The sequence below is a fragment of the Protobothrops mucrosquamatus genome, unplaced genomic scaffold (genome assembly GCF_001527695.2).
Source record: "Protobothrops mucrosquamatus isolate PMUCROS unplaced genomic scaffold, P.Mucros_1.0 scaffold9, whole genome shotgun sequence".
In the NCBI taxonomy this organism is placed as follows: domain Eukaryota; kingdom Metazoa; phylum Chordata; class Lepidosauria; order Squamata; family Viperidae; genus Protobothrops; species Protobothrops mucrosquamatus.
This window is the reverse complement of record NW_015386396.1, coordinates 411,728-435,106: the sequence shown is the minus strand read 5'-3', so window position 1 is coordinate 435,106 and position 23,379 is coordinate 411,728. Positions and strand designations below refer to the sequence as shown.

At 42.4% G+C, this 23,379-nt stretch overlaps 1 protein-coding gene across 1 annotated transcript in view; it reads left to right on the top strand.

Moving 5' to 3' along the window:
- FAM20A (FAM20A golgi associated secretory pathway pseudokinase) overlaps nt 1-23,379 on the top strand; it is a 50,318-nt gene that overhangs the window by 9,502 nt on the left and 17,437 nt on the right. Inside the window, exons 2-5 of the mRNA XM_015810378.1 lie at nt 16,449-16,630; nt 18,715-18,765; nt 21,399-21,477; nt 22,521-22,613. Coding sequence (XP_015665864.1) covers nt 16,449-16,630; nt 18,715-18,765; nt 21,399-21,477; nt 22,521-22,613 — 405 coding nt within the window. The remainder of the gene's footprint in view (nt 1-16,448; nt 16,631-18,714; nt 18,766-21,398; nt 21,478-22,520; nt 22,614-23,379) is intronic.

The window sequence follows — 23,379 nt, the reverse complement described above, 5'->3', positions numbered from 1 at the left end:
TCACTTAACAACAGTGGCAAGAAAAGTGGTAAAAGGGGGGGGAACTGAATTAACAACTGTCTTGCTTGGCAATTTAAATTTTGGGTTCAGTTGTGGTCTTAAGTTGAGGGCTAATAGCATTTGAAATCATTTACACAGGGAAGCCCTTCCTCAAATTCTTCATGTTCCACAACTCTAATTCACTGGCTGTATCTCAGCTGTGCCCATCTGGATAACCACTGGTTGGCAGCCCAGAGATTTTAAAAAAAAACCTGATTCTTTGCTGCCAAGGTTGAACTGTCAACACATCTATATTATGTCTAAGGATTTTTTTAAAAAAATAGTCAACAATACAATGGGAAAGGAAAAAGAGGGAGAAATGCCATGCACAAGTAACAGAACCCTGGGCATGCTAACTGAAGGAGGATTTTCACATCCCAGATGACATTGGATAGGACTGAAATTTTAACCAAGGGAGCCGCCATTTGTGGCTTTTGGAATATTGTGCGTGGAAGCTGTATGACCTTCCATCCCATGTACACTGTAGGGGGTACCCTATGATGGAGATGAGCAGTTTGAAAATCTGATAAATAAATATAGTATGACATACTTTCCTAGCTCCTATAGGATAAGAAGGAAGCAAAGCAACTGGTTGTTTCAGCCCCTGTTCCCAGGAACCAAGAAAGACATGAGTTACTTCCAAGTATTTTCTTTTATTGTTGCTCACCAATAGACAGAAATCTTACCAAACTAAAGCAACAATTTGCATAACTACAGGTATACTCTGAGAAGTGCTAGGGAGGAGCCATTTTTACTCTCTTCCTCCCTACCAGACTTTCCATGCTTTGCTGCCTCTTTGCCCTCTGGAATGTGGCCCCTCCCTCCTGGGAATTCAGACGACATTCCACCACAGGTTGTGTCCAGAGAGACTAGCATGCAACTTCACCCTATCTGCTGTCCCCTAGATTGATTATATACCATCAAGACATCTTCATCTCCTTAAAAAAAAAAAAAAAAGGAGTCCCTGCAGATTTTACTCTACTAGACATTGCCAACTGTAGCGGGCGGTGCTCATCACTGTTTCAAGACCACTGAGCCAGCGCTGTCCAAAGACATTTCTGTGGTCATTTGGGCAGCATGATGTCATGTTACCTTCCACCGAAGTAGTCCCTATTCACCTACTCGCATTTGCATGCTTTTGAACGTCTAGGCTGGCAGGAGCTGAGGACGGGAGCTCACCCCATCATATGGAGCTCAGGTCTCGAACCTTCATCTCTTAGCCACCACATAAAAAGATATTCTCGATGAGTCCCTCGATCAGGGGTGTCAAACTCAATTTCACTGAGGGCCGCATCAGCATTGCAGTTGCCCTTGGGGGGCTGGGTGGGTGTGGTCAGAGTGGGTGCAGCCTACTGGGTGGGCGTGGATGGAGTAGGTGTGGCCTACTGGGTGGGCGTGGCCAGTTCTACATCATTCCCGTCAAGGGTGTCTGTGGGGGCCTGGGCAGGAGTGGGACAGATCTGAGGGTCTCTGGCAGAAGGAGGTGGGACCAGGGCAAGTGCCAAGGCATGGTCCACCGGGGCAAGTGCCAAGATGGCCACCACAAAATTGTACATTGGCTCCCGGCTGGCCTGGGCCAGGGCCAAGGCAGCGGGGGCCGTTCCCTCACTGTTTCCAGGATGGCTTCGCGGGCCACATGAAACCACTTCGCAGGCTGCATCCAGCCCCCGGGCCTTGTGTTTGACATGTCTGCCCTAGATGGATTGAAATTCTCAGCTAGCAAAGGCTGCTAGGCTGATCTATATCGGGACTGAGAGGAGACGTTCACTGTTCATTTGCTCAAGAACAATTGATCCAATTTCCCATAACTAGAGGCAAACCATAAATTTCATGTCTTTCTGATGAAAGCAAGGCCACCCGATTCATAGCGACAATTGGAGCCAGCTTCATCATTAACTCCTTTGTAAAAAGCAATGAGGGATCAAAGGCAACGGTTTGTAGCAGCAACCCTGAAAGGTTTTTGTGAGAGAAGAAAAAGGGAAGTACTTGCAGGAAGAAGCATAGCAAAAAACAAAACAAAAGGCAAGCTCCGGGAGGAAAAGAAAGGAAATATAAGCTGCCCAAGTAAGTTGTGGTTGCTTTTTGTGGGTTGCTGTTGCAGAAAGGCAATCGGTTGATCAATTGTCTCTGTGTCAGAAAGTGACAGCTTGTTCTTTTTCAAGCTACTAGGGTGGAATGAAGTCTATCAGGGTCAACCTTAATTTCGCTTCAGACCAAAGAAATGTCTTACGAGAAAATAAAAGGAAGTCTCATCTGTCTTTAACCAATGGATAAACATCTGTAATATAAAAAAAAAATAAACCATGGCACCTTGGAAGTATGCCTGGAACAACCATCCAAAACAAAGCTATGTTTTTAAATTAATGGAAGTGTCCTGAAGCCTGTACTCAGATATCAGGAATCTGATCCAAGATTATTTCCAGAATCCCGATGGCTTTCTGGGCCATCAAAATGTTGCTAAAGAGTCTGTTGTACAGTGAAACTTCATGCGGTCCAAAGCCAAATGTCATCTTTGGCAGAATATTTTATTCTGCCAAAAGCCAAGAACCAGTTTGGAGTAGTGGTTAAGGCCTCAGACTAGAAGCCGGGAGACAATGAGCTCTACTCCAGCCTTAGGCACAAAGCCAAATGGGTAGGCCAGTCACTCTCCCTCAACTCTATAAGGAAGCAAGCAAAAACAAACCTATTCCCCAAAACCTTGCAAAGAAAATTGCAGGATCTAGTCGAGGCAGTCACCAGGAGTCAAAAACTGACTCAAAGGTGCGCACACACACACACAAAACCACTCTGAGTTGGTAAAAAGTCATCTAAAACTGCCACATATTTTCCCCTTCCTTCTCCTAGTAGAAAATGTGTTCTTAAGAGCTGTGTGGCTGCAGGGTACACTCTCCAACATAAACAGCAATGATGGGCAAGGTGGACCACTAGAACTTCTGCTTGTCACAGATGGGTCCTTCGCTTTTCTTAGAGGTTTTGGACTTATGATTAAGTCCATCCATGCTTCAAAACTGATTTGGAGGAAGTCTTCCAAACAGCACAAAAACACGGCCCCTCCCTGCTATTTATTACAGCAGGTTGGTTATTTTCAGGCATCTGGGCAAGCTTTAAAACTGATGTTGCTGCAGCAATTTAGGAGTTGACTCATTAAAGTTGCTCTTAAAGCAGCAGTATCTCTCAGACCTGCAGCAGAAGTTGAAGAAAAAGGGGTTCTGTATTTCCACCTGGTCTGTGTTCATAGCGAAATACAAAACCTATTTTCCCCTCAGGAAAGGGAGTTGGGGGCTGAGAGAAACTGATTAACCCACCCTCACTCAGGGAGTTTCCGTGGTTGAAGATGGGATCTCTGGATCTGCTCATTTCTGGTCCAACATCCTTATCACTCTATTGGCTCTATTTAATGAATAGTAAAAATGTGTTAGGATTGAAAAAATCTTAAATATTTTTTTAAGGCTGTACAGCTATAAAGGCTGGAAAGACCAAGGTCAGGAACAGGAAGTTTGAGACAAGACAGGCCAATTACAATATAGGTCAGTGATGGCGAACCTTTTAGAGACCGAGTGCCCCAAAACTGCCCTGCCCCCGGCCTGCCCCCGCTCCACCTGCCCGCCCCCACTCTGCTCCGCCCTCACCCCGCTCGCCCTCAGGGCCATCCACGGCCTGCTGCAGATCACCCAGGCAGCCCTGCAGCGCCATGGTGGCTACACCCTCCGCCCGTGCCCCGCAGCATCATGTGCTGCCCAGCTGCCATGTGCTTGGCTGTGCTGCTCCGTGTGGGCCGCACCTGGGGCTGACTCTCCTCCAGGGGGGCTGCTGGTGAGGACTGGGCTGCGGGGGGAGGCGGGGCTGGGGCGACGGTGTGCATGCCCACAGAGAGGGTTCCGAGTGCCGCCTCTGGCACTCGTGCCATAGGTTCCCCACCACTGATATAGGTAGTCCTGGACTTATGACCACAATTGAGCCCAAAAGTTCGGTTGCTAAGCAACAATTAAGTGAGTTTTGCCTCATTTTATGACTTTTCTTGCCACACTTGCTAAGTGAATCACTGCAGTTGTTAAATTAGGAACATGGTTGTTAAGTGAATCTGGCTTCCCCATTGACTTTGCTGGTCAAGCGGCCACAAAAGGAGATCACATGATCCTGGGACACGGCAACTGTCATAAATATGAACCAGTTGCCAGCATCTGAATTTTGATCACACAACTGTGATCATGTAAGTGTGAAAAACGGTCATAAGTGGCTTTTTTCAGTGCCTTTGTAACTTTGAAGAGTCACTGAATATATGGTTGTTAAGTCAAGAACTACCTTGACAGGCTCTTTTTAATGAATAGTAATGATACCTAAGGGTTGAAAATTTGAAAACTTTGAAAGCTTTAAGGAAGAAGGTCAGGAACGAGATGTTTGAGACCAGGCAGGGCAGTTATAATAACAATGTCCAGATGTCAGCCATCCCTCCCTCTGAGAAAGGAGCTGCTTGGAATGTATGCAAGTGGAAAAAAGAAGCAGAAGGTTTGGATTTCCGGATTGCTGTTTTATTGGTGTTTTTTCTGCTTTATTATGACTTTTCTATCATCCTTAATAACAAATCACCTTATCAAACAGCTGTGTCCTTGAATCTCTGCTGGGGAGTCTTTGAACAGTGTCTCTCACAGGTTTATTAAATACCTAAAGACCCAAGAAATGAGATGGAAATTCTGTAGATAAATCTGTTTCCCAAGAAAAAGACATTGACGTGGATCTTTTGAGTGTTGTGACGTAGACTTTTATTTGTAGAGTATGTTTGGGTAAGGCTGGTGTCTGAATTAGATGAGCCAAGAGACTGCATACAATCATAGAGGGATGTAAAGGGGATAGATGGATGGATGAATGAATAAATGAGCTACACCAGAAAATAAAAGGTGACAATCATTCTGTGTGCACATCTGAAGAAATAATAATGAGGCAAAAGAGAGAGAGAGAAAATAAATATTCTGTCAGGTGAGCTCATCTTTCTGATGTCCAAATGGACATTTCTGTGCAAGCTTTCTTGGCAACAGCATAGATAAAAAAATAAGAAAACAAGCCAACTTTAGAAAAAGATGAGGGGTCCTTGGTGCTCTCTGAGCGTGGTTGTTTTCTTACAGACATTTCATTATCCAAACCAGATAACATCATTAGTGGAATATAAACCACTAGAACAGGGGTGTCAAACTGCTGGCCCACAGGCTGGAGGCGTCACATTGAAGCTGCACCACCCCAGCTCCGGCAAGGGGGAAAAAGTCACGATACGTTGTGACACGTCACATGACGCAACGAGTTTGACACCCCTGCACTAGAATATAAAGTGAGAGCAAACCACATTCCTTTCTAGCAAAAGGTGATCACATGATCCTGATGAGGTTACCTAGTTTGGGTAATGAAACATCTGCAAGAAAACAATCTCAGAGGGCATCACGGACCCCTCATTTTAAGTCTAAGCTACAAATGTTCTCCTCTCTCACTTAGAAAAATATGTCAGAATCCAAAGAATGTGGAAAATAAATCAACCTCAGATCTGAAATGGAAATGCTTTCTTTGCTGTTTGTCCTAATGTTTGGGTTGTAAGACTTGGAAGTCATCCCAGGTGATGCTGAAGTCCTTTGAGCTTTCACCAAACTGCTAAGCCCAGAAATTCTCCTGCATTTTTTCCCCTACCAAATTGCATTCAATTTGGCAAGGCAAGGCAAGGCAAGGCAAGGCAGGATAGGATAGGATAGGATAGGATAGGATAGGATAGGATAGGATAGGATAGGATAGGATAGGGTAAGGTAAGGTAAGGTAAGGCAAGGTAAGGTTAGGCAAGATAAGATAAGGTGAGATAAGAAAAGGTAAGGTAAGAAAAGATAAGGTAAGACAAGACGTTAAGATAAGATAACCTTTATTGTCATAAATCTACGCCCTTACATATCAATAATATAAATATTAATCACTGTCCATCTTGAATAGATAACAGAAAGAGGAAGCTTTAGAGTTCACAAGGTTAATGCTATATGGAACAAAACTGTGACTGAATCTGGATGTTCTGCTTTGGATCATCAGATGAATTTGCTTTAGAAATTCTTTCAAGGGGAGAGAAGAGTGTTTGCGGAAAGACTGAAGGATGGAGGGTGATGTTTCTGCCTTTTGTTTAGTTATGATCAAAGTGCAGGTGACGTTCTTGCACTTTCTCTGTACTATCATTTCTCCTGCAGCTTCTCGTACTTCCATTAAATCCCAAAAGAAAAATCTCATAAGGGAATTCTTTCTCCCGTTGGGATTTTTCAGTAATAGTACTACCATCATGGTTAAGGAGGAACCTTATCGTGGAGAAAGTAGGGGAGAAATTCTCCTTCCCCGGAGAAACATAGAGACTCCATGACTTAATTTCTCTCCATGCAAGTTCAGTGGAAAATTTTGAAAGACCATTTGTGCTTAACTTCAGTCTCAGCCGAAGTGAATTTATAGTCGTGAACCACCACAGCATGCTAAGCCAAAATCAAATCTAATCACATTATGGCTCTGCATATTGTGTGAATCAGACTAAAGTCTAAAAGAAAATGTTAATTGTGTCCCATCCACTGTGGTATAAGTAGTCCTCAATTTACAATCACAATTGAAACCAAAATTTCTGTTACTAAACAAGACACTTATTAAGTGTGTTTTATCCCAATTAACAACCTTTCTTGTTAAGTGAATCACTGCAGTTGTTAAGTTAGTAACACAGTTGTTAAGTGAATCTGCCTTCCTCATTAAGTTTGCTTGTTGGAAGGTCGCAAAAGGTGATAACATGATCCCAACCATCATAAATAGGAACCAGTTGCCAAGCAGTCGAATTTTAATCACATGACTCATCAAATTTGCAGATGACACTAAGCTGGCAGGAGTAGCCAACACCCCAGAAGACAAGCTCAGAATCCCAAAAGAACTTGACAGACTAGAACAATGGACCCTATCAACAACATGAAATTTAATGTGGAGAAAAGCAAGGTTTTATATCAAGGCAGGAAAAACCAAAGGTACAAGTATAGATTAGGTGAAACCTGGCTCAAAAACAGTAACTGTGAGAGGGACCTTGGAGTCCTAATGGACGATCACTTAAACATGAGCCAGCAGTGTGCAGCAACAGCCAAAAAAGCTAATACAATCCTTGGTTGTATAAACAGAGGCATAGAATCAACATAACATGGAGTATTTATAAATCCTTAGTAAGACCGCATCTGGAATACTGCATCCAGTTTTGGTCACCACATTAGAAAATAGATGTTGAGACTTTGGAAAAAGTGCAAAGAAGAGCAACTAAGATGATTAAAGGCCTGGAGACAAAAACATATGAAGAACGATTGCAGGAATTGGGTATGGCCAGGACTAGTGGTGACATGATAGCAGTATTCCAGTATTTGAGAGGCTGCCATAATGAGGAATGGGTCAATTTCTTTTCCAAAGGACCTGAAGGCAGGACAAGAAACAATGGATGGAAACTAATCAAAGAGAGAAGCAACCTAGAACGAAGGAGAAACTTCCTGACAGTTAGAACAATTAATCAGTGGAACAACTTGCCTTCAGAAGTTGTGGGTGGTTCATCACTGGAGGCTTTTAAGAAGAGACTCTACAGCCACTTGTCTGAAATGGTATAGGGTCTCCTGCTTTAGAAGAAGATTGGATTAGAAGACCTCCAATGTCTCTTCCAGCTCTATTCTGATTGATTGACCATGGTTTTGCTGCAACAATTCAAAGTGTGAAAAATGGTCATAAGTCCCTTTTTTCATTGTAACTTTCAACAGCCACTAAACGAATGGTTATAAATCAAAGATTATATATACTCATTCCATCCTTCCTGGAGAAAAAAAGCTTTTTCTTTGCGTTTCTCCTCTTTTCTCCCTTTCTTTCTCTTACCCATTGCAGTTGATTTATCCTTTGCAATTTTCTTTTTTGGAAGCTTTTTTATTTGCTGCCAAATAAATAATCTGCCAAGATTATTTCTGTGCAGTCTGGGCAAGCCATTTGCCTGGTGTGACTTAGCATTGCATCGTATTCTTTGGGTGTGAGACAGTATTGATTATTGTGCAGCTGCTTTGTAATGCAAGATATGGCCTCCATAAACTGGGGTGCCATTCAGAGAAGTTTAACAATCTGTGTTAACATTAGACTTGTCTGGGTTTTAATGCCTAGCTGCAAATAAAGCAAGAACATGTTTTGGAAGACTGAATTCTTATACACTAAAGCCAAGATGCATACCGATTCATAAATTGTGTTGCCGACACTTTACGATCTCATAAACTGGAAGCAAAAGGCAGACAAACGGTCTTGAATCTAGAGGGACTAATAATGTAAATCAGGGACACACAACTTAATTCAGGCTGCACTTACATGAGAATCTTCTCACCTGCGTAACCCAAGTAGCAGGCGAAAATGAAAAGCGCAAAGAGAAAGGCCGATCAGAAACCTGAAAAGAAAAATAAAGCAATCAAATCCTCTAGCCCATTTTATATTCATGTCAAGAGCTGTGGCAAGCATCTGAAAACAGCTGAAGATCATTTCTGCAGTTGGCCTAGAAGGAGCTCAGCATTTTTATTTTAGGCCGTGGCAGGTTTTGTAAATTTTGATAGCAGAAGTAAAATGGGCAGAGTTCAATCATAATAGCACTAGAAGTCTTTAAGGGAAAGAACCAGAAACTGCACATATCTCGGAAAAAGCAAGGAATTGCTGCACCCACATTTGGTTGGGGTCCTGATTCCCAACTCCCAACAATTACTGGAGTTACACTTTTTGGTCTATTTTAACTATGATTTGTTGAGGAAGCCATCGTGGCCTATTTCATTCACAGGGCCCCGCCTAAAATGAGCATTCACAACCCGAAGTGGCTGGATTTAGTCAACATGCTATGCTAAAACCCAGCTAATTACATTTGCAATTTAGCATAATGTATGAACTCAGCTGCCAGATCAGAGGTTGAGGAGGCATGCCAACAACCAATCCACGCAAACAAACAAAGCCCCATCTTGTTTCTAATGTGATTTATAAGCAGGGCTTTTTTTGTCACAGAACGCCCAGAACGGAGTTCCAGTACCTTTTTTGGATGGAACCTTGTAGGGTAGGCAAGGCAAGTTGTATGATATGTGTGAATTCCGGCACCTTTTTTTTTTTTTTTTATAAAAAAAGCACTGTTTATAAGTACAGCTGCTGTTGTGATTGATGCATATTTATTTCCATACAAACATCTAGAAATTATTTTGAAGTAAGGCTTGCTTACGATGAAAATCTTGGTGCATGTTTACGAAGAAGTGAGTCTTCCGTTGTCTTCCATAGAGGCTACATCTAGGAAAATAAGCATAGCTTTGTAACCTGCATCAATTAACAGCATTCAAATTAATTGAATTGGCCTGAGTGATATCTGATTATTTGAGCATTGGCTTCATGTAGCAACTCCAATACTATATTTTTCCATTTGTAAGTACTATGGCTTCCTCAGCACCAGGGTGTCCGACTTTGACAACTTTAAGACTTATGAACTTCCATTCCCAGAATTCCCCAGCCAGCATGGGAATTCTGGGAGTTGAAGTCCTCAAGTCTTAAAATTGCGATGGTTGGACACCCTTGCTCAGCACAATTTACCTGAGCCTACCAGAAGCAAACCAAGTTTAGATGTGGTGGGGCATCACTTTCCTATACAAAGATATTATCAGTTTTGTGAATAATACAAAATGGAAATGATGCCTTCTGATTCCACCCCCCACCCACCCACCCACCCCCTGCGTTAGTTGGTGAAATGGGCAAACAGGGCTAAATCCATCAGTGTTGGTGTGGTACAGTAGGCATTCAAAGGTCAGGGTCTTCTGCCAAATTTTCCACAAATTGTTTTTGCAGAATTATACATTGTCTTATGTAATGTTCCTCTATACACTTAGAGGGTGAATCAGGTCTGATAATTCTAGGAACAAGAATTATTTCACATGCAAATGGAGCATAGTTTTAGGAGGAGAATTTAATTCCTGGGCCAATTCATAAAAATCAAGTTGCATTAGATTAAATTGGATGACTCATAGGTGGCATTTCTGCTGTCAGTACACATTTGCTATTCTTCTACCTTTATCTTGCAAAACAGCTTCCCTCCTATGTCCAAGCACACTGCCATCTTCACTCCACTTTATGCCTCTGAAAATAATTGTTGCCTACAAAAGTTTGTACTACAATGATTGTGTTGTAGCTGCAAGAGCCACAAGAGCCTTCGTTGATCATCCTTAGATTCAATCAAAGAAATTGGACTTAATTTAGTTATGACAAAGTTAAGTCTCACTGATTTCTCTAGATCCCCTAGGACAGGGGTCCCCAACCCCCCGGTCCGTGGACCGGTACCGGGCCGCGGCATGCCAGCAACCGGTCCACACAAACAAGCAAAGCCCCATCCACGGGATGCAGGCAGCACACAAAACCACACCCCCTCCGGTCCACAGAAAAACCTCTCTCCATGTAACCGGTCCCTGGTACCCAAAAGGTTGGGGACCTCTGCCCTAGGAAAGCAAATTCACTAAAGATCCTTCTATTGCGATAACACCCAATCATTTAGTCGTATTATTTAGGATCATTGTAAGGATCATATTACAAGGGATAAAAATGACCGCTGCAAGACTGCTGATAGATTTGTTGCCATTTGCAGGAACAAAACATTTATAGATAATCCTCAACTTACAACCACACCGGGGACCAGAATTTCTGTTGCTAAGCAAGGCAGTTGTTAAGTGAGTTATGAGATTTTATGACCTTTTTGCAGCCGTTGTTAAGTGAATTGTACAGTTTGTAAGTGCCCTGGAATAAGCAAATTACCTGGATTCTGATCAGTCAGTTTGATCAGACCCAGGTATGGGGCAGAGTTTATAAATTATAACTTTATCATAAGATTCAGGGAACAGGTGGGTTGTTACAAGATGGTTAACAGCAAGAGGAAAAGGAGAAAATAAATGTTTTCAAATTTAATTGTACTATTAAAGTGGCAGGAAAATGATACAGTAAGCTATTGCTCAATTGCTTAAACTCAATCATTTATGCTTCCTAGTTTTCCACTCCTGAGAATCTTGTGCTTAATCAGAGTACTCATTTACCCAAAAATACAAACATATAGAGACAGCCTATGGTGGTATTTCTGAAGAACTAGACTTAGCTTTCTTTCTAGTTTGGGAGATTAGTCCCTACCTACTTGGCTTGCTAGATTCAGAAGACAGCAAATGAGGTTGGCATTAAAAAAAATTGCAGGTACCCTTCAATTCATGGCAGCAGCAGCAGGGACTGGCATTGCCATTGCTGAGCAACATGGTTGGAAAGCATGAGGTCACATCTCCACATCACTTAGTTACAGCAATTCTGGCACTTCTGATTGCTGTTGTTATGTGAATCCCACACGGTCCCCACAAGCAAAGTCAATGGGGAAGCAGGTAAAGCCAAAGGGGACAAACACAGGTATACAATATCTTATAACTGCAGCTTCTCTCTCGATCATTTTATTGCCATTAGCGGAACGTTTCTGAGCGCATTAAGACAAATCCATTGAAAATTGGACACGCTTTACTTGGTTCAGAAGTGAAATGGGTTCAGTCAATCCAGTAGAATAGATACTTTGGCAGAACAGAGAAGATCAGGTTTGAGAGCAACGTAGGCAGGATACACCTGAGTTACAAATGCATGTAATGCTCAATCCTTCCCCAGTTCTACCTGATCACTCTTCCGTGGAAAGGCAGAGTCAGCCTCCTGAGTGCTGTAGCCACAAAAGAGTTGAAAGCCCACATCAGGAGACATTAATCCTTGATTTTCCCCTTTTGGATGTGGCCCCTGCCTCATTGGGGAGAGAGATTTATATGCCGTGTCTTCAGACCACTACCATTGTCTCAGCTCCAACCCACATTGGAGGCTGCTTCAAGTTGGCTTCAGCTATTCCAGTTTTCATGTTGTTCCAAAACTTCCTCTTCTCCCAAACGTGGACATGATCTAGTATGCTTCACTGACATTGTGGTGGATGATGATGCAGTCGGCCTGGGTTTTGCCTCGCTCCTATTGGCCACCATAAGCTGGCCACACCTTTGCTGGGCCACTATGGTTTGGCAGAAGCATCCATCCAAGAATGCCCGGGTGGTGTTTTCCATAGCTCTTGTTAGATCTTATGTTCCTGATAATACCTGGGTTTTTTTCAAGGCTAGTTTGTCAACAAACTCGCTTTTGAGTGCTTTTCTGCTATATGGAGGGTCAATTTAAACCAAGAAAAAAGAGCCACATTCTTCCACCCCATGTGTCTGGTTCTGCCATCAACGAATGCACTGCAGATCATTCTCGACTGACAACCACTCATTAAGGGACCGTTCAAAGTTATGACGCTGCAAAATATGATCATTTTTCACACTTAAGACCATTGCAGCATCCCCACAGTCATGTGGTCAAGATTCGGACATTTGGCAATGGGCAAGTATTTATGATGGTTGCTGTGTCCCAGGGCCATGTGATCCCCTTTGATTCACTTTGCAACCATGTTACTAATAACAATTGCGATGACTTACTTAACAGCTGTCGCAAGAAAGGGCATAAAAATGACAAAACTCACTCAACAACTATCTTGCTTAGCAATGAAAATTTTGAGCCCAATTGTGATCCTAAGTCAAGGACTACCCTTACAGACATTTCTGCTGATAAGGGCCTGAGGGGTCATGTTTCCCCCTGTTTTTATTACTTTGGGGGGAAAGTGTGGTGTTTTGCTTACTTCATACAATTTGCATAGTTCACACCCTTCTTTTGAGAACTGCCCGCCATGAATACCCCTGCCCAAACGGCCGTTCTTCATAGTAGTGGATCAGAATGGATTCTCTACTCCATGCCCTTTCTCTCCTTTGAAAAGAGCACTAAATGGGTGTCCAAGAATTGCCCTGATGACAACCATGGATGGGAAGGGAGCAGGATGACACCCATGAGAATTCTGTACCTGCAGCCTTTTGGGGGGAAGAGGGGTGTCAGGGAACTTGTGAGTTGCTTGCAGATGCTTGCAAGCATCTGTCTACACTTCTCCATCCCCATCCTCGTCTCACTGCTCATTCAAGAGAATGATTGGCAGGTAATGGTTGGTGGGAAGACAAACGAAGTCAGAAGAATCCATCAACTTTCCTTTATTTGTCCCAGATTAAAACTATAACACCACAGTGGATCTAAGTAGGAGAGTTTGGATAACACAACAGCAAATTCTATGCTCAGGGACAGAAAAAAATAGAAAAAAATAGAAAAAAATCAGAAAAAGGGAGTTTTGGGAGAAGGTCCGGTTATGTGGACTACCCTAAGTACTTGTTGCTCTTCCAGGAGCCCTCTGTTAATTTCCTTTATGTGTTTGCATGACAGAGTTCACCAGGGAAGGTTACACCCAAAGCTGTTGGGAGCTAAAATTACTCCACTCTAACCCAAGCACAAGGGCTGGGCTGCTGTATCTAGGCTGCAAGAATTCTGGGTAACCACTAGATGGCACCACAGAGTTAGAGTTTTCTACTGTGGATCTACTAAGCTATTTCATGCAAATATGGCCTTCATAAATGTCACTGTTGACACATGCAGTTACTGTACTGGATTTATATTTCTCTGAGAGGTTGGTGGATTCATGGTTTCAAAAACGTCTATTTTTTAGACGTTTTTGAAACCATGAATGTCCTGAGCTGTAGGCCATTCTCCACCTTTGTTCTTGGAGTACTTAGTGTAGGAAACAATTTCAGATTTTTTTTCAAATGTAATTGTACCCAGCATTTGTTTGTCTAGTACCTGCTGGCTCCCTTTAGCCTGTATTCATTTTATGACCTAGACAGGGATTCAGGTAAAGATACAGAATGCAAATCTGCTTACAAGAATCAGAACTGCACTAAGGGATGGGTAACTATCCAGAGGGGGCTATTTCTCTTGAACTTGCTTACCTGAATCATAAAGCAGATTTGCACTGCAGATTCCCAGCTTCTGGGAAGAGCCTGGGCTGCCAACTCTTAGCATCCATTTCTAAAATGTCCAGCAAACTGAAAGAAAAAAGAAAAAGGCAGAGAGATCTTGTGTTAATCGACTCCAGTCTAATGCAGGAGGATTCCGATTTAAAGGAGCCCTAGTCAAGGTGCAAGATGCAAGACCGTATATTATGTCATTGTTTAGCTTGCTTGGCAAGTTTTTAACCCCATGTTAATCTCTCAGTTCACTTGGTGAGATGGGCAGCCATCTAAATCAAATGAATGAATGAATGAATGAATGAATGAATGAATGAATGAATGAATGAATGAATGAATGACTGTAATTTGTTGGAGGTTCGATGCAATCAGTAGCCAGGAGTGAAGCCAAAATGAAATATGAGTAGAGGCTCCAATTCTCTGTCTTGTAGACGTCCATGTTTCTATACCCGTAATTGCCTTTTTCTTTCTGATACCTCCTTTTTCTCTGTCGTTTTTCCTCTCCATCAGTTTTTTTTTTAAATTAGGACCACGAGCTGCATGAGGGTATATACACTGCTACTGGGGATGTAGCAGTGATGTTACTGCAGGGTTATCGACTGTAATTGTGCCAGGTGGTTTTTGAGGCAACCAGGTTCCATCCATTTGGAAAGCATTTTAAACAATAACCTTTTAAACTAAAATAATAATACTCTTGGTGGCCCTAAGCTCACACATTCACAAAACCACATGGGTGCTGGTAGCTCTCGACTGTCGGCCACAATTGAACACAAAATTTCCATTGCTAAGCAAGGCAGTTGTTAAGTGATTTTTTGCCCCATTTATGACCTTTTTGCCACAGTTGTTAAGTGAATCACTGCAATTGGTAAATGAATCTTGAGGTCATTAGAGGAACCTGACGTCCCCCATTGACTTTGCGTGTTGGAAGCTTTCTGGGAAGGTTACAAATGACCCTGGGACAGTGCAACCATCATAAATACATGCCAGTTGCCAAGCATCCGAATTTTGATCATGTGATCACAGTGATCCTGCAATGATCGTAAGTGAGAAAACAGGTCATATGTCACTTTTTCAGTGCCATTGTAACTTTGAGCAGTCGCTAAATAAATGGTGGTAAGTAGAATTGCGAGCATGGTGGAAAGCAGAAACAGCAATGGTGTCTGTAAACTGAGTTTTAGGAAATCTAACCGGCATTGTCTGCTGTTGCTAACAGGAACAGATGTGCTGCCAGCAACTGGGAGAAGGAAATGAGGAAGAGAGATAGTAGCTAGACCAATTGTCCACTTGGGCCAGCATGGTTTGTGGCAAGGATAGGAATGTCCAGCCTATTAATTCTCTAGGCTGAAGCTTGGATCTCTTTGGACAAATTATCTACAGGTAGTGCTTGATTTACAACCATTCATTTCGTGACTATTCAAAGTTACGCCGATGCTGAAAAAAATGACTTATGACCATTTTTCACACTTATAACCATTGCAGATTGCCCATGGACACATGATCAAAATTTGGACACCTGTCAATTGGCATGTATTTATAACAGTTGCAGTGTCCTGGGGTCATGTGATCACCTTTTGTGACCTTCTGACAAGCAAAGTCAATGGGGAGGCCAGATTCACTTAGCAACCATGTTACTAACTTAACAACTGCAGTGATTAATAATAATAATAATAATAATAATAATAACAACAACAACAACAACAACAACAACAATAATAATAATAATAATAATAATAATAATAATAATAATAATAATAATAATAATAAAGTTGGAAGGGACCTTGGAGGTCATCTAGTCCAACCCCCTGCTCAGGCAGGAAACCCTATACCATTTCAGACAAATGGCTGCCCAGTCTCTTCTTAAAAACTTCCAGTGTTGGAGCATTCACCGCTTCTGGAGGCAGGTTGTTCCACTGGTTAATTGTTCTAGCTGTCAGGAACTTTCTCCTTAGTTCTAGGTTGCTTCTCTCCTTCATTAGTTTCCATCTGTTGCTTCTTGTCCTGCCTTCAGGCGCTTTGGAGAATAACTTGACTCCCTCTTCTTTGTGGCAGCCCCTGAGATATTGGAACACTGCCCTCGCCCTTCTCTTCATTAAACTAGACATACCCAATTCCAGCAACCGTTCCTTATATGTTTTAGCCTCCAGTCCCCTGATCATCTTTGTTGCTCTTCTCTGTATTCTTTCTAGAGTCTCAACATCTTTTTTACATCATGGTGACCAAAACTGGATGCAGTATTCCAAGTGTGGCCTTACCAAGGCATTGTAAAGTGGCATTAACACTTCACATTGACAACTGTGGCAAGAAAGGTCGTAAAATGGGACAAAACTCACTTAACAACAGTCTCCCTTAGTAAAGGAAATTTTGGGCTCAGTTGAGATCATAATTTGAGGATTACCTATATTAGCAAGAATTCCTTCAAGGCATTTTTTTAACATTTGAATAAACACAGGTTCTCTGTTCCATGTATTTCAGAAGACACCAGGTTTATAGAGAAGAACGCAACCTAACCATGGGTTCAGTGGTTCAACTCCGACACGAAGCAAGCTGGCTCCAGTTCCACCTGGGGATCAATCGTCATGCCTTGTATCCACGGGCCAGCCCTATGGTTGATCAACTCCTTAGGGACACACAGAAGTTTAGTACTATCAGTGCTGGTAAGTAATGCTGTGAATCTTTCTTAAAGGAAGGCTGGAATAACAGAAATAACAGAATAACCGAGTTAGAAGGGACTTTGGAGGTCTTCTAGTCCAACCCCCTACTCAAGCAGAAGGCCTTATATACCATTCCAGACAAATGGGTGTCCAGTCTCTTCTTAAAAGCTTCCAGTGACGGAGCACACACAATGTCGGAAAGCAAGCTGTTCCACTGGTTAATCGTTTTCATTGCTAGGGAATTTCTAAATTTCACTGTTAGGAAATTTGTTAGGAAATGTTAGATCTGGGATGCAAAATTAATCCAGATGACCACTAGGATGCATGAAGAGTTAGAACCTGTAGAATCAGCCACATGCAGTTCATGTTCTTGTACTTCGTGCCCAAATCACAGGTAGGGCTGCAAACCAATTAAGAATGGTTAATTGCTTGGTGTCCCAATTTGCCTCTCAGTGTTGCATAGGGTCAGAAGATTTCGAGTGTTTTAATTACACGTAAATGTGGTTAAATAAACTTAATTGTCCTGATCCCATTTACAGGGCGGGGCAAGGGAGGCAAATGATGGCACATCTGTCGTGACACAATCACACAAGTCGTGTGCTGTGCACTGATGGTTTCATGATATCACTGACATGAGTTTATGAGTTAAAAATTATTTGTATGATGATGTCATTGGGTACGTGCAATCCTTGTGGCTTCTCCCAGATTTCTGTGCCCCCCACCCACCCATTTGAAGAAGGCTGGCTTAATTAGGACAGTGGCAGTGTCTGTTCTTGTAAAAGAGCAAACACTTCAGCAGTGGGGTTCCTCTGATTTTTATTTCTTTTCAAAAAGCATCAAGCAGCATGAAACACAAAAGGAAACATATAATCAGGAGGAACAGTGTAAGGGAATCTGTTCGAAAGGAAATTGAGAGCGCAGTCAGAAAAAGTGGGAAGAAAGAAAATTTCCTGGAAGGGAAAATTCTGGTTGGGAAACCTTTCTACCCCAACTGTTTTGCATACTCTTTCCCAGTGTAGTACAGGATGTCCACGACCTAGAGCTATTCATTCAGCAATGGTTCAAAGTTACAATGGCGCCAAAAAAAAGTGACTTACAACCAGTCCTCACACTTACGACCACTGCAGAATCTCCACAGTCACATGGTCAAAATTCGTGTGCTTGGCAACTGGCACATATTTGCAATGGCTGCAGCGTCCCAGGGTTATGTAATCGCCATGTGTGACCTTCCCAGCCGACTCCCAACAAAGCAAAGAAAATGGGGGAAGCCAGATTTCTTTAACAACCACACGATATACTTAACAACTGCAGTGATTCCCTTAATAACCATGGCAAAAAGGTTGTAAAAATTGGGCACAACTCACTTGGTAACTGTCTTGCTTAGCAACAGGAATTCGGGTCCCACTTGTAGTCGTAAGTTGAGGACTACCTGTATGTGTGTGGGGCAGTGGTAGAAATTATTGGATACAGTAGAACCCTCTCTGCTGTTTTTTTACTTGCAGTGAAACCTGAATGAATCCCACAGGAAATGTATTTGGGGAATTTGAGAAAAGGCACAATGATGTCGTGGTCCTGATGATATCATTATACAAATAATTTGTAATTCATAAACTCATTCATTCATCCATCCATCCATCCATCCATTCATTCATACAGTATCTATTCTGCCTTTATTATTTTCACAAATAACTCAAGGCAGCAAATATATCCAGCACACGTTCCCTCCTATTTTCCCCACAACAACAATCCTGTGAGGTGAGTTGGGCTGAAAAAGCAGGACTGGCCCCAAGTCACCCAGCCAGCTTTCATGCCTAAAGTGGAACTAGAACTCCCAGCCTCCCATTTTCTAACCTGGTACCTTAACCACTAGATCAAACTAGTTCTCCTGAATTCATATTGGTGATACCATGATTTAATTTTGCTAGCTAGTCCTGTTGGTCCCCTTTGGTTCCCCTTGCCTTGCTGATCCCCCTTCCCACTTGCACAGAAGCTGGCAATCCTGCTGTTAGCAGGACATTCACCTGCCTTCTGTCTTCTGTCTCCCTTCCTTGTAAGAAAACTTCCCAAGGTTTTCTTTTTCATTCCAGATTACAGCCAGGATGAGAAAGCCTTGCTCGGGGCCTGCGACTGCTCCCAAAGTAGGTGAACTGCTATTCTATCTGCTGCCGCTTTCGACCAATGTGTCACAGGAGTCCTTTTGGCGGTGGTGGTGGGGGGGCGATGGAGTTCTGTTAATGAGATGTATGAGCCAAGTCCTTAGTGCTACCCTTGGGCTTTATTTAGGGCTCTGTTTCACCCAGCCCTGAATGTTTAAAGGCAACTCTAGCGCCATGGTGTAATTTCCCTTTGGAGTTGCTCGGCTATTAAAAGGCTTGCTATGCATTTGTTGAACCGGTATCAGTATCTCTTCCTGACCTTGAACTGGATCCAAAGGGGCACCAGGATCTGAGAGAAATCTACTGGGAGGAAGGGAGGAAGGAAGGACATTCCTGATCTCCTCCTGGAGGAGATACAAACCTTCTCGTCCTCCTCTCAGACTTCCCTCCCCACTGAAGCAGTCTGTCAAGAAGTTGAAAGATGACAGGCAGAAAGAGGGATTAAGAAAATGGCTTTGTCTCTTCCGTGCTCCGGCAGAAATGTTACAGCCTGCTAAATTGACCCAGCTCACTTTGAACCCTGCATTTTCCAGCTGGATCGATGAAGGTGAATCCTGGATTCCTTTTGCCTGTACCTTGTACAGGTAGTTCTCGCCTTACAATCATCCATTTAGTGACCGTTCAAAAATTACAGTGGCACTGAAAAAAAGTGACTTATGATCACTGCAGCGTCCCTGTGGTCATATGATTAAAATTTGGACAACTGGCTCATGTGTATGACAATTGCAGTGTCCCGGGGTCATGTGATCATTTTTCACGACCTTGTGACTAGCAAAGTCGATGGGAAGGGCAGGTTCATTTAACAACCATGTTACTAACTTAACAACTGCAGTGATTCATTTAACAACTGTGGCAAGAAAGGTCGAGAAATGGGGCAAAAGTCAATAAATGTCTTGCTTAGCAACTTACATTTTGGACTCTGTTGTGGTCCTATGTCGAGGACTACCTGTGCATGGGTATAAATCAATCATTTCTATTGGACTAAAAGCACCCCACAGCTTTTAGGTGTTTAAAATGCATGATTTTATATCAATAGAAGCACATCCAGGCAAGAAACCTCTTCAAAAAAGGAGTTAGATCACAAAACCCCGAAAGTAATAGCTCTCTCAGGTCAAGGTCAAATCCTGGGAATCCCCATGAATCCCCCTTGGCAATAGTGTGGAAGTGATACTCAGGGCCTCCTTCCAGATTGTTTTTGACTAGCCAGCAACTTGGGGATTTCCTTAGGTCTCCTACTGATTTCCAGACAAGGTCTGACTCTGCTTAGCTCTTTTTTTTTTTTTTAAGATCAGCCAGCTTTAAAAAAGAGGGATTTGCAAGATAAAATATACCACACACAGGCACAACCCGCTCTGCTAGTTTCATTCTCTTCCCATTCTTCTTTGGGGTAGCTTTAATAGATGGACTCTCCGGATTAGGATCACCATTTAAAATGGGAAAATTGGAGGTCTGGCCAAGGAGTGTTATTGTGATCTTGTTCTTCCTCCAAGAGGTCTAGGAGGATAACCATGTGAGGCAGATTTACAAATCGCCATATTTCGAGGTCATCCATAGAGTTAGTAAATATGGATTTGGGCTCTACCCTTACCAATTCTCACATCTCCACAAATCTCTCAGTTTTACTCTAGATATCAAACAGAATGGAAGAAGAATTATTTACCTCCTTCCCTTCATTTCCCAGAGCTATACAGGTAGTCCTCAACTTACAACATTTCATTTAGTGACCATTCAAAGTTACAATGGCACTCAAAAAAAGTGACTTATGACCGTATTTCACCCTTACAACCATTGTAGCATCCCCATGGCCACGTGATCAAAATTTGGATGCTTATCAACTGGCATGTATTTATGAGGGTTGCAGTATCCCGGGGTCATGTGATCACCTTTTGCAATCTTCTGACAAGCAAAATCAAGGGGGAAGCCGGATTCACTTAACAACCATGTTACTAACTTAACAACTGCAGTGATTCATTGACAACTGTGGCAAGAAAAGTTGTAAAAGGGGGGAAAACTAACTTAGCAATTGTCTCACTTAGTAACAGAAATTTTGCACTCAGTAGTGGCCATAGGTCAAGGACTACCTGTAAACAAAGCAGAAAAAGTATAACTTAGTACAGATCAGTAAATAAAAATGAAGAAATATTATATTGGACATTTTCAGGGAATTCTCAGAGTTGTAGGTTTGAGACAGGTGCTCCTTAATAAGTTAGACCAGGGGTAGGCAACCTTGGCTCTTTTATGACTTGTGGACTTCAACTCCCAGAATTCCTGAGCCAGCCATGCTGAGGGGAAATGGAGAGGTTTCCATGCTGAGCCATGCTGGCTCAGGAATTCTGGGAGTTGAAGTCCACGTATCATAAAAAAGCCAAGGTTGCCTAACCCTGAGTTAGACCACTATTTTAAGTTAGTGTAGCTTATTACTCAACATAGTAAATGGCTTCCAACATATAGAAGCGAACTAGATACTGATCTTCATATACCACATCCTTTAAGGTGTTAGAAGCTCATTTCAATTCTTTCTTAAGACAGATATTATGTTTTTCTGTCAAATTACTAAGCAAAAGCTTTGGGTTTTGACATTTGAACAAAGAGCTGAATCTCTCTTTGTTTCTCAGTTGTAAAGCCCAGCGGGGTGCACCTGAAACTTGTTTTGCGGTTCCAAGACTTTGGGAAAGCCATGTTCAAACCAATGAGGTAAGCTTGCTTCACTTGAAAATGTCCAGAATCCTTTTCACTAAAGCGTTTTTAGCAAAGCTATCAATGTTGTTGTGCAGATAAGGAGGAGAAGGAGCAGGCATTCGAATTATGTTCTTTTCTGCATGTCCATAAATTGTGCTGCTGATTTCCAGCAATTCTATGGAAAGAAAGAGGGATTGGAAACTACATCCTATACAATCACACTTGGTTCCTCCCAGCCTCAGGGAAAAGCTAACGTTGGGCAAAGATTTTGAAGAGAATTCAAAATGAGTATGTAAGAAGATACATAGAAGTTGCTGGCTGACTAACTGCCAACTAGGTGTGACCATTTACATCCTTTAAAAAATATAGAAAGAAAGAATGAAGAGCAGATGAGGGATGAGGCAGTTCAGACCAGTGCAACGTAGCAAAAGAGGGAGTTATTCTGACTCTTTGCTCTGTTGTCCTGACTCTAGCTGGGAACTGATCCAGTGGTGGGATTCAAATATGTGAACAACCGTTTCTCTGTGTGGATGCTGCTTCCAGAAGTCCATTTTGGGCCTGGGCAACAAAAAAAATAGCTACCGGTTTTGCCGAAGTGGTGCAAACTGGCTGAATCCCACCACTGAGCTGATCCCTTTTGACCTGAATAACAACTTTTCTCCTCAACTAGACAAATGGACCAATCTGAGAAGGCAACAGAAGAAACATAGCATAAGGGTGGGCAACTATGGCAATTTTACAACCTGTGGACATCAACTCCCAGATTTGACAGGTTGTCAAGTTGCCTAGTTGCCCAGCCCCTGTCATAGTTGGACCCCAATTTCATACCATGGCTATTTAGTCTTTTCAGTTATTATTAAACATATTGGTGGTGCTGGTTAGTTTGAGCATAAGACCAGGTCCAGAACCAAAAAGATCTGAGCCGCTGAAAAGCAAAAAGAGAAGAAAGGAATCCTTCTTTCTTTCTAGCTACTGTCAAATACTTTTCTTAGACTCAGAAAGATATTTTGTTTTATACACAATCTCCTTCCTGTTAATTACCTGGACATTTTCTTCAGACAGAACCGAGACGAAGAGACTCCAGAAGATTTTTTTTACTTTGTTGACTTTCAGAGACACAATGCAGAGATCGCTGCCTTCCACTTAGACAGGTAATTCCCAAGTGATAATTACCTCCTGAGTTATTTGTCTAGAAAAGAGCTTTACTGCAGCTTCAGAGGGGCGAGGCAAAAGGCACAGGAGACAAAACTGTGTGAGCAATGAGGGTAGGTATCAGCCTTTACTCATAGGCCACAAATTTTAAAGCCATTTGCGTCATGGAATGAATGTTCTGCTCTTCCCTTTTGGCCATTAAAAACTTTAAGCTTCATCAGCATAAGTACTGGTGGGGGGGGGGGAAATCACATTATTGGGAAGAACTGTCATTCGGGACAGAAATTGTACTCTGTATACAGTCCTTGACCCACAACCATAGATGAGCCCGGAATTATTGTCATAATTCATGCTGGTTATTATGTGGGTCTCCATGTGACTCTGCCTGATTTTACAAGCTTCTTGCTGCTGTCGTTAAATGAATACAGCATCCATAAAGCAAACACTTACATTTGTTAAGCGAATCCATTGTCCTCAATGGGCAGTTTTTGCAGAAATTGGAAGTGAACACCAGTTTCCAACAAAAAAAATGTTGTACATTATGGTCACATGACTGCAGGATGCTGTAAACAGCCATAAATGCAGTCTGGTTATTGAATGCTGAAAATGTGATCATGTGACCCCACGAGAGGAACAGCCAGGGCCATTGGAACTTTGAATAAGAGTCATAAGTAGCCTTGGGGAGGTCCACCATAACGTCAAATAGTGGCTAAGCAGCCGGTCATAAGTTGAGAACTACCTGGAAAGGATTCCCAGGCTTAATTT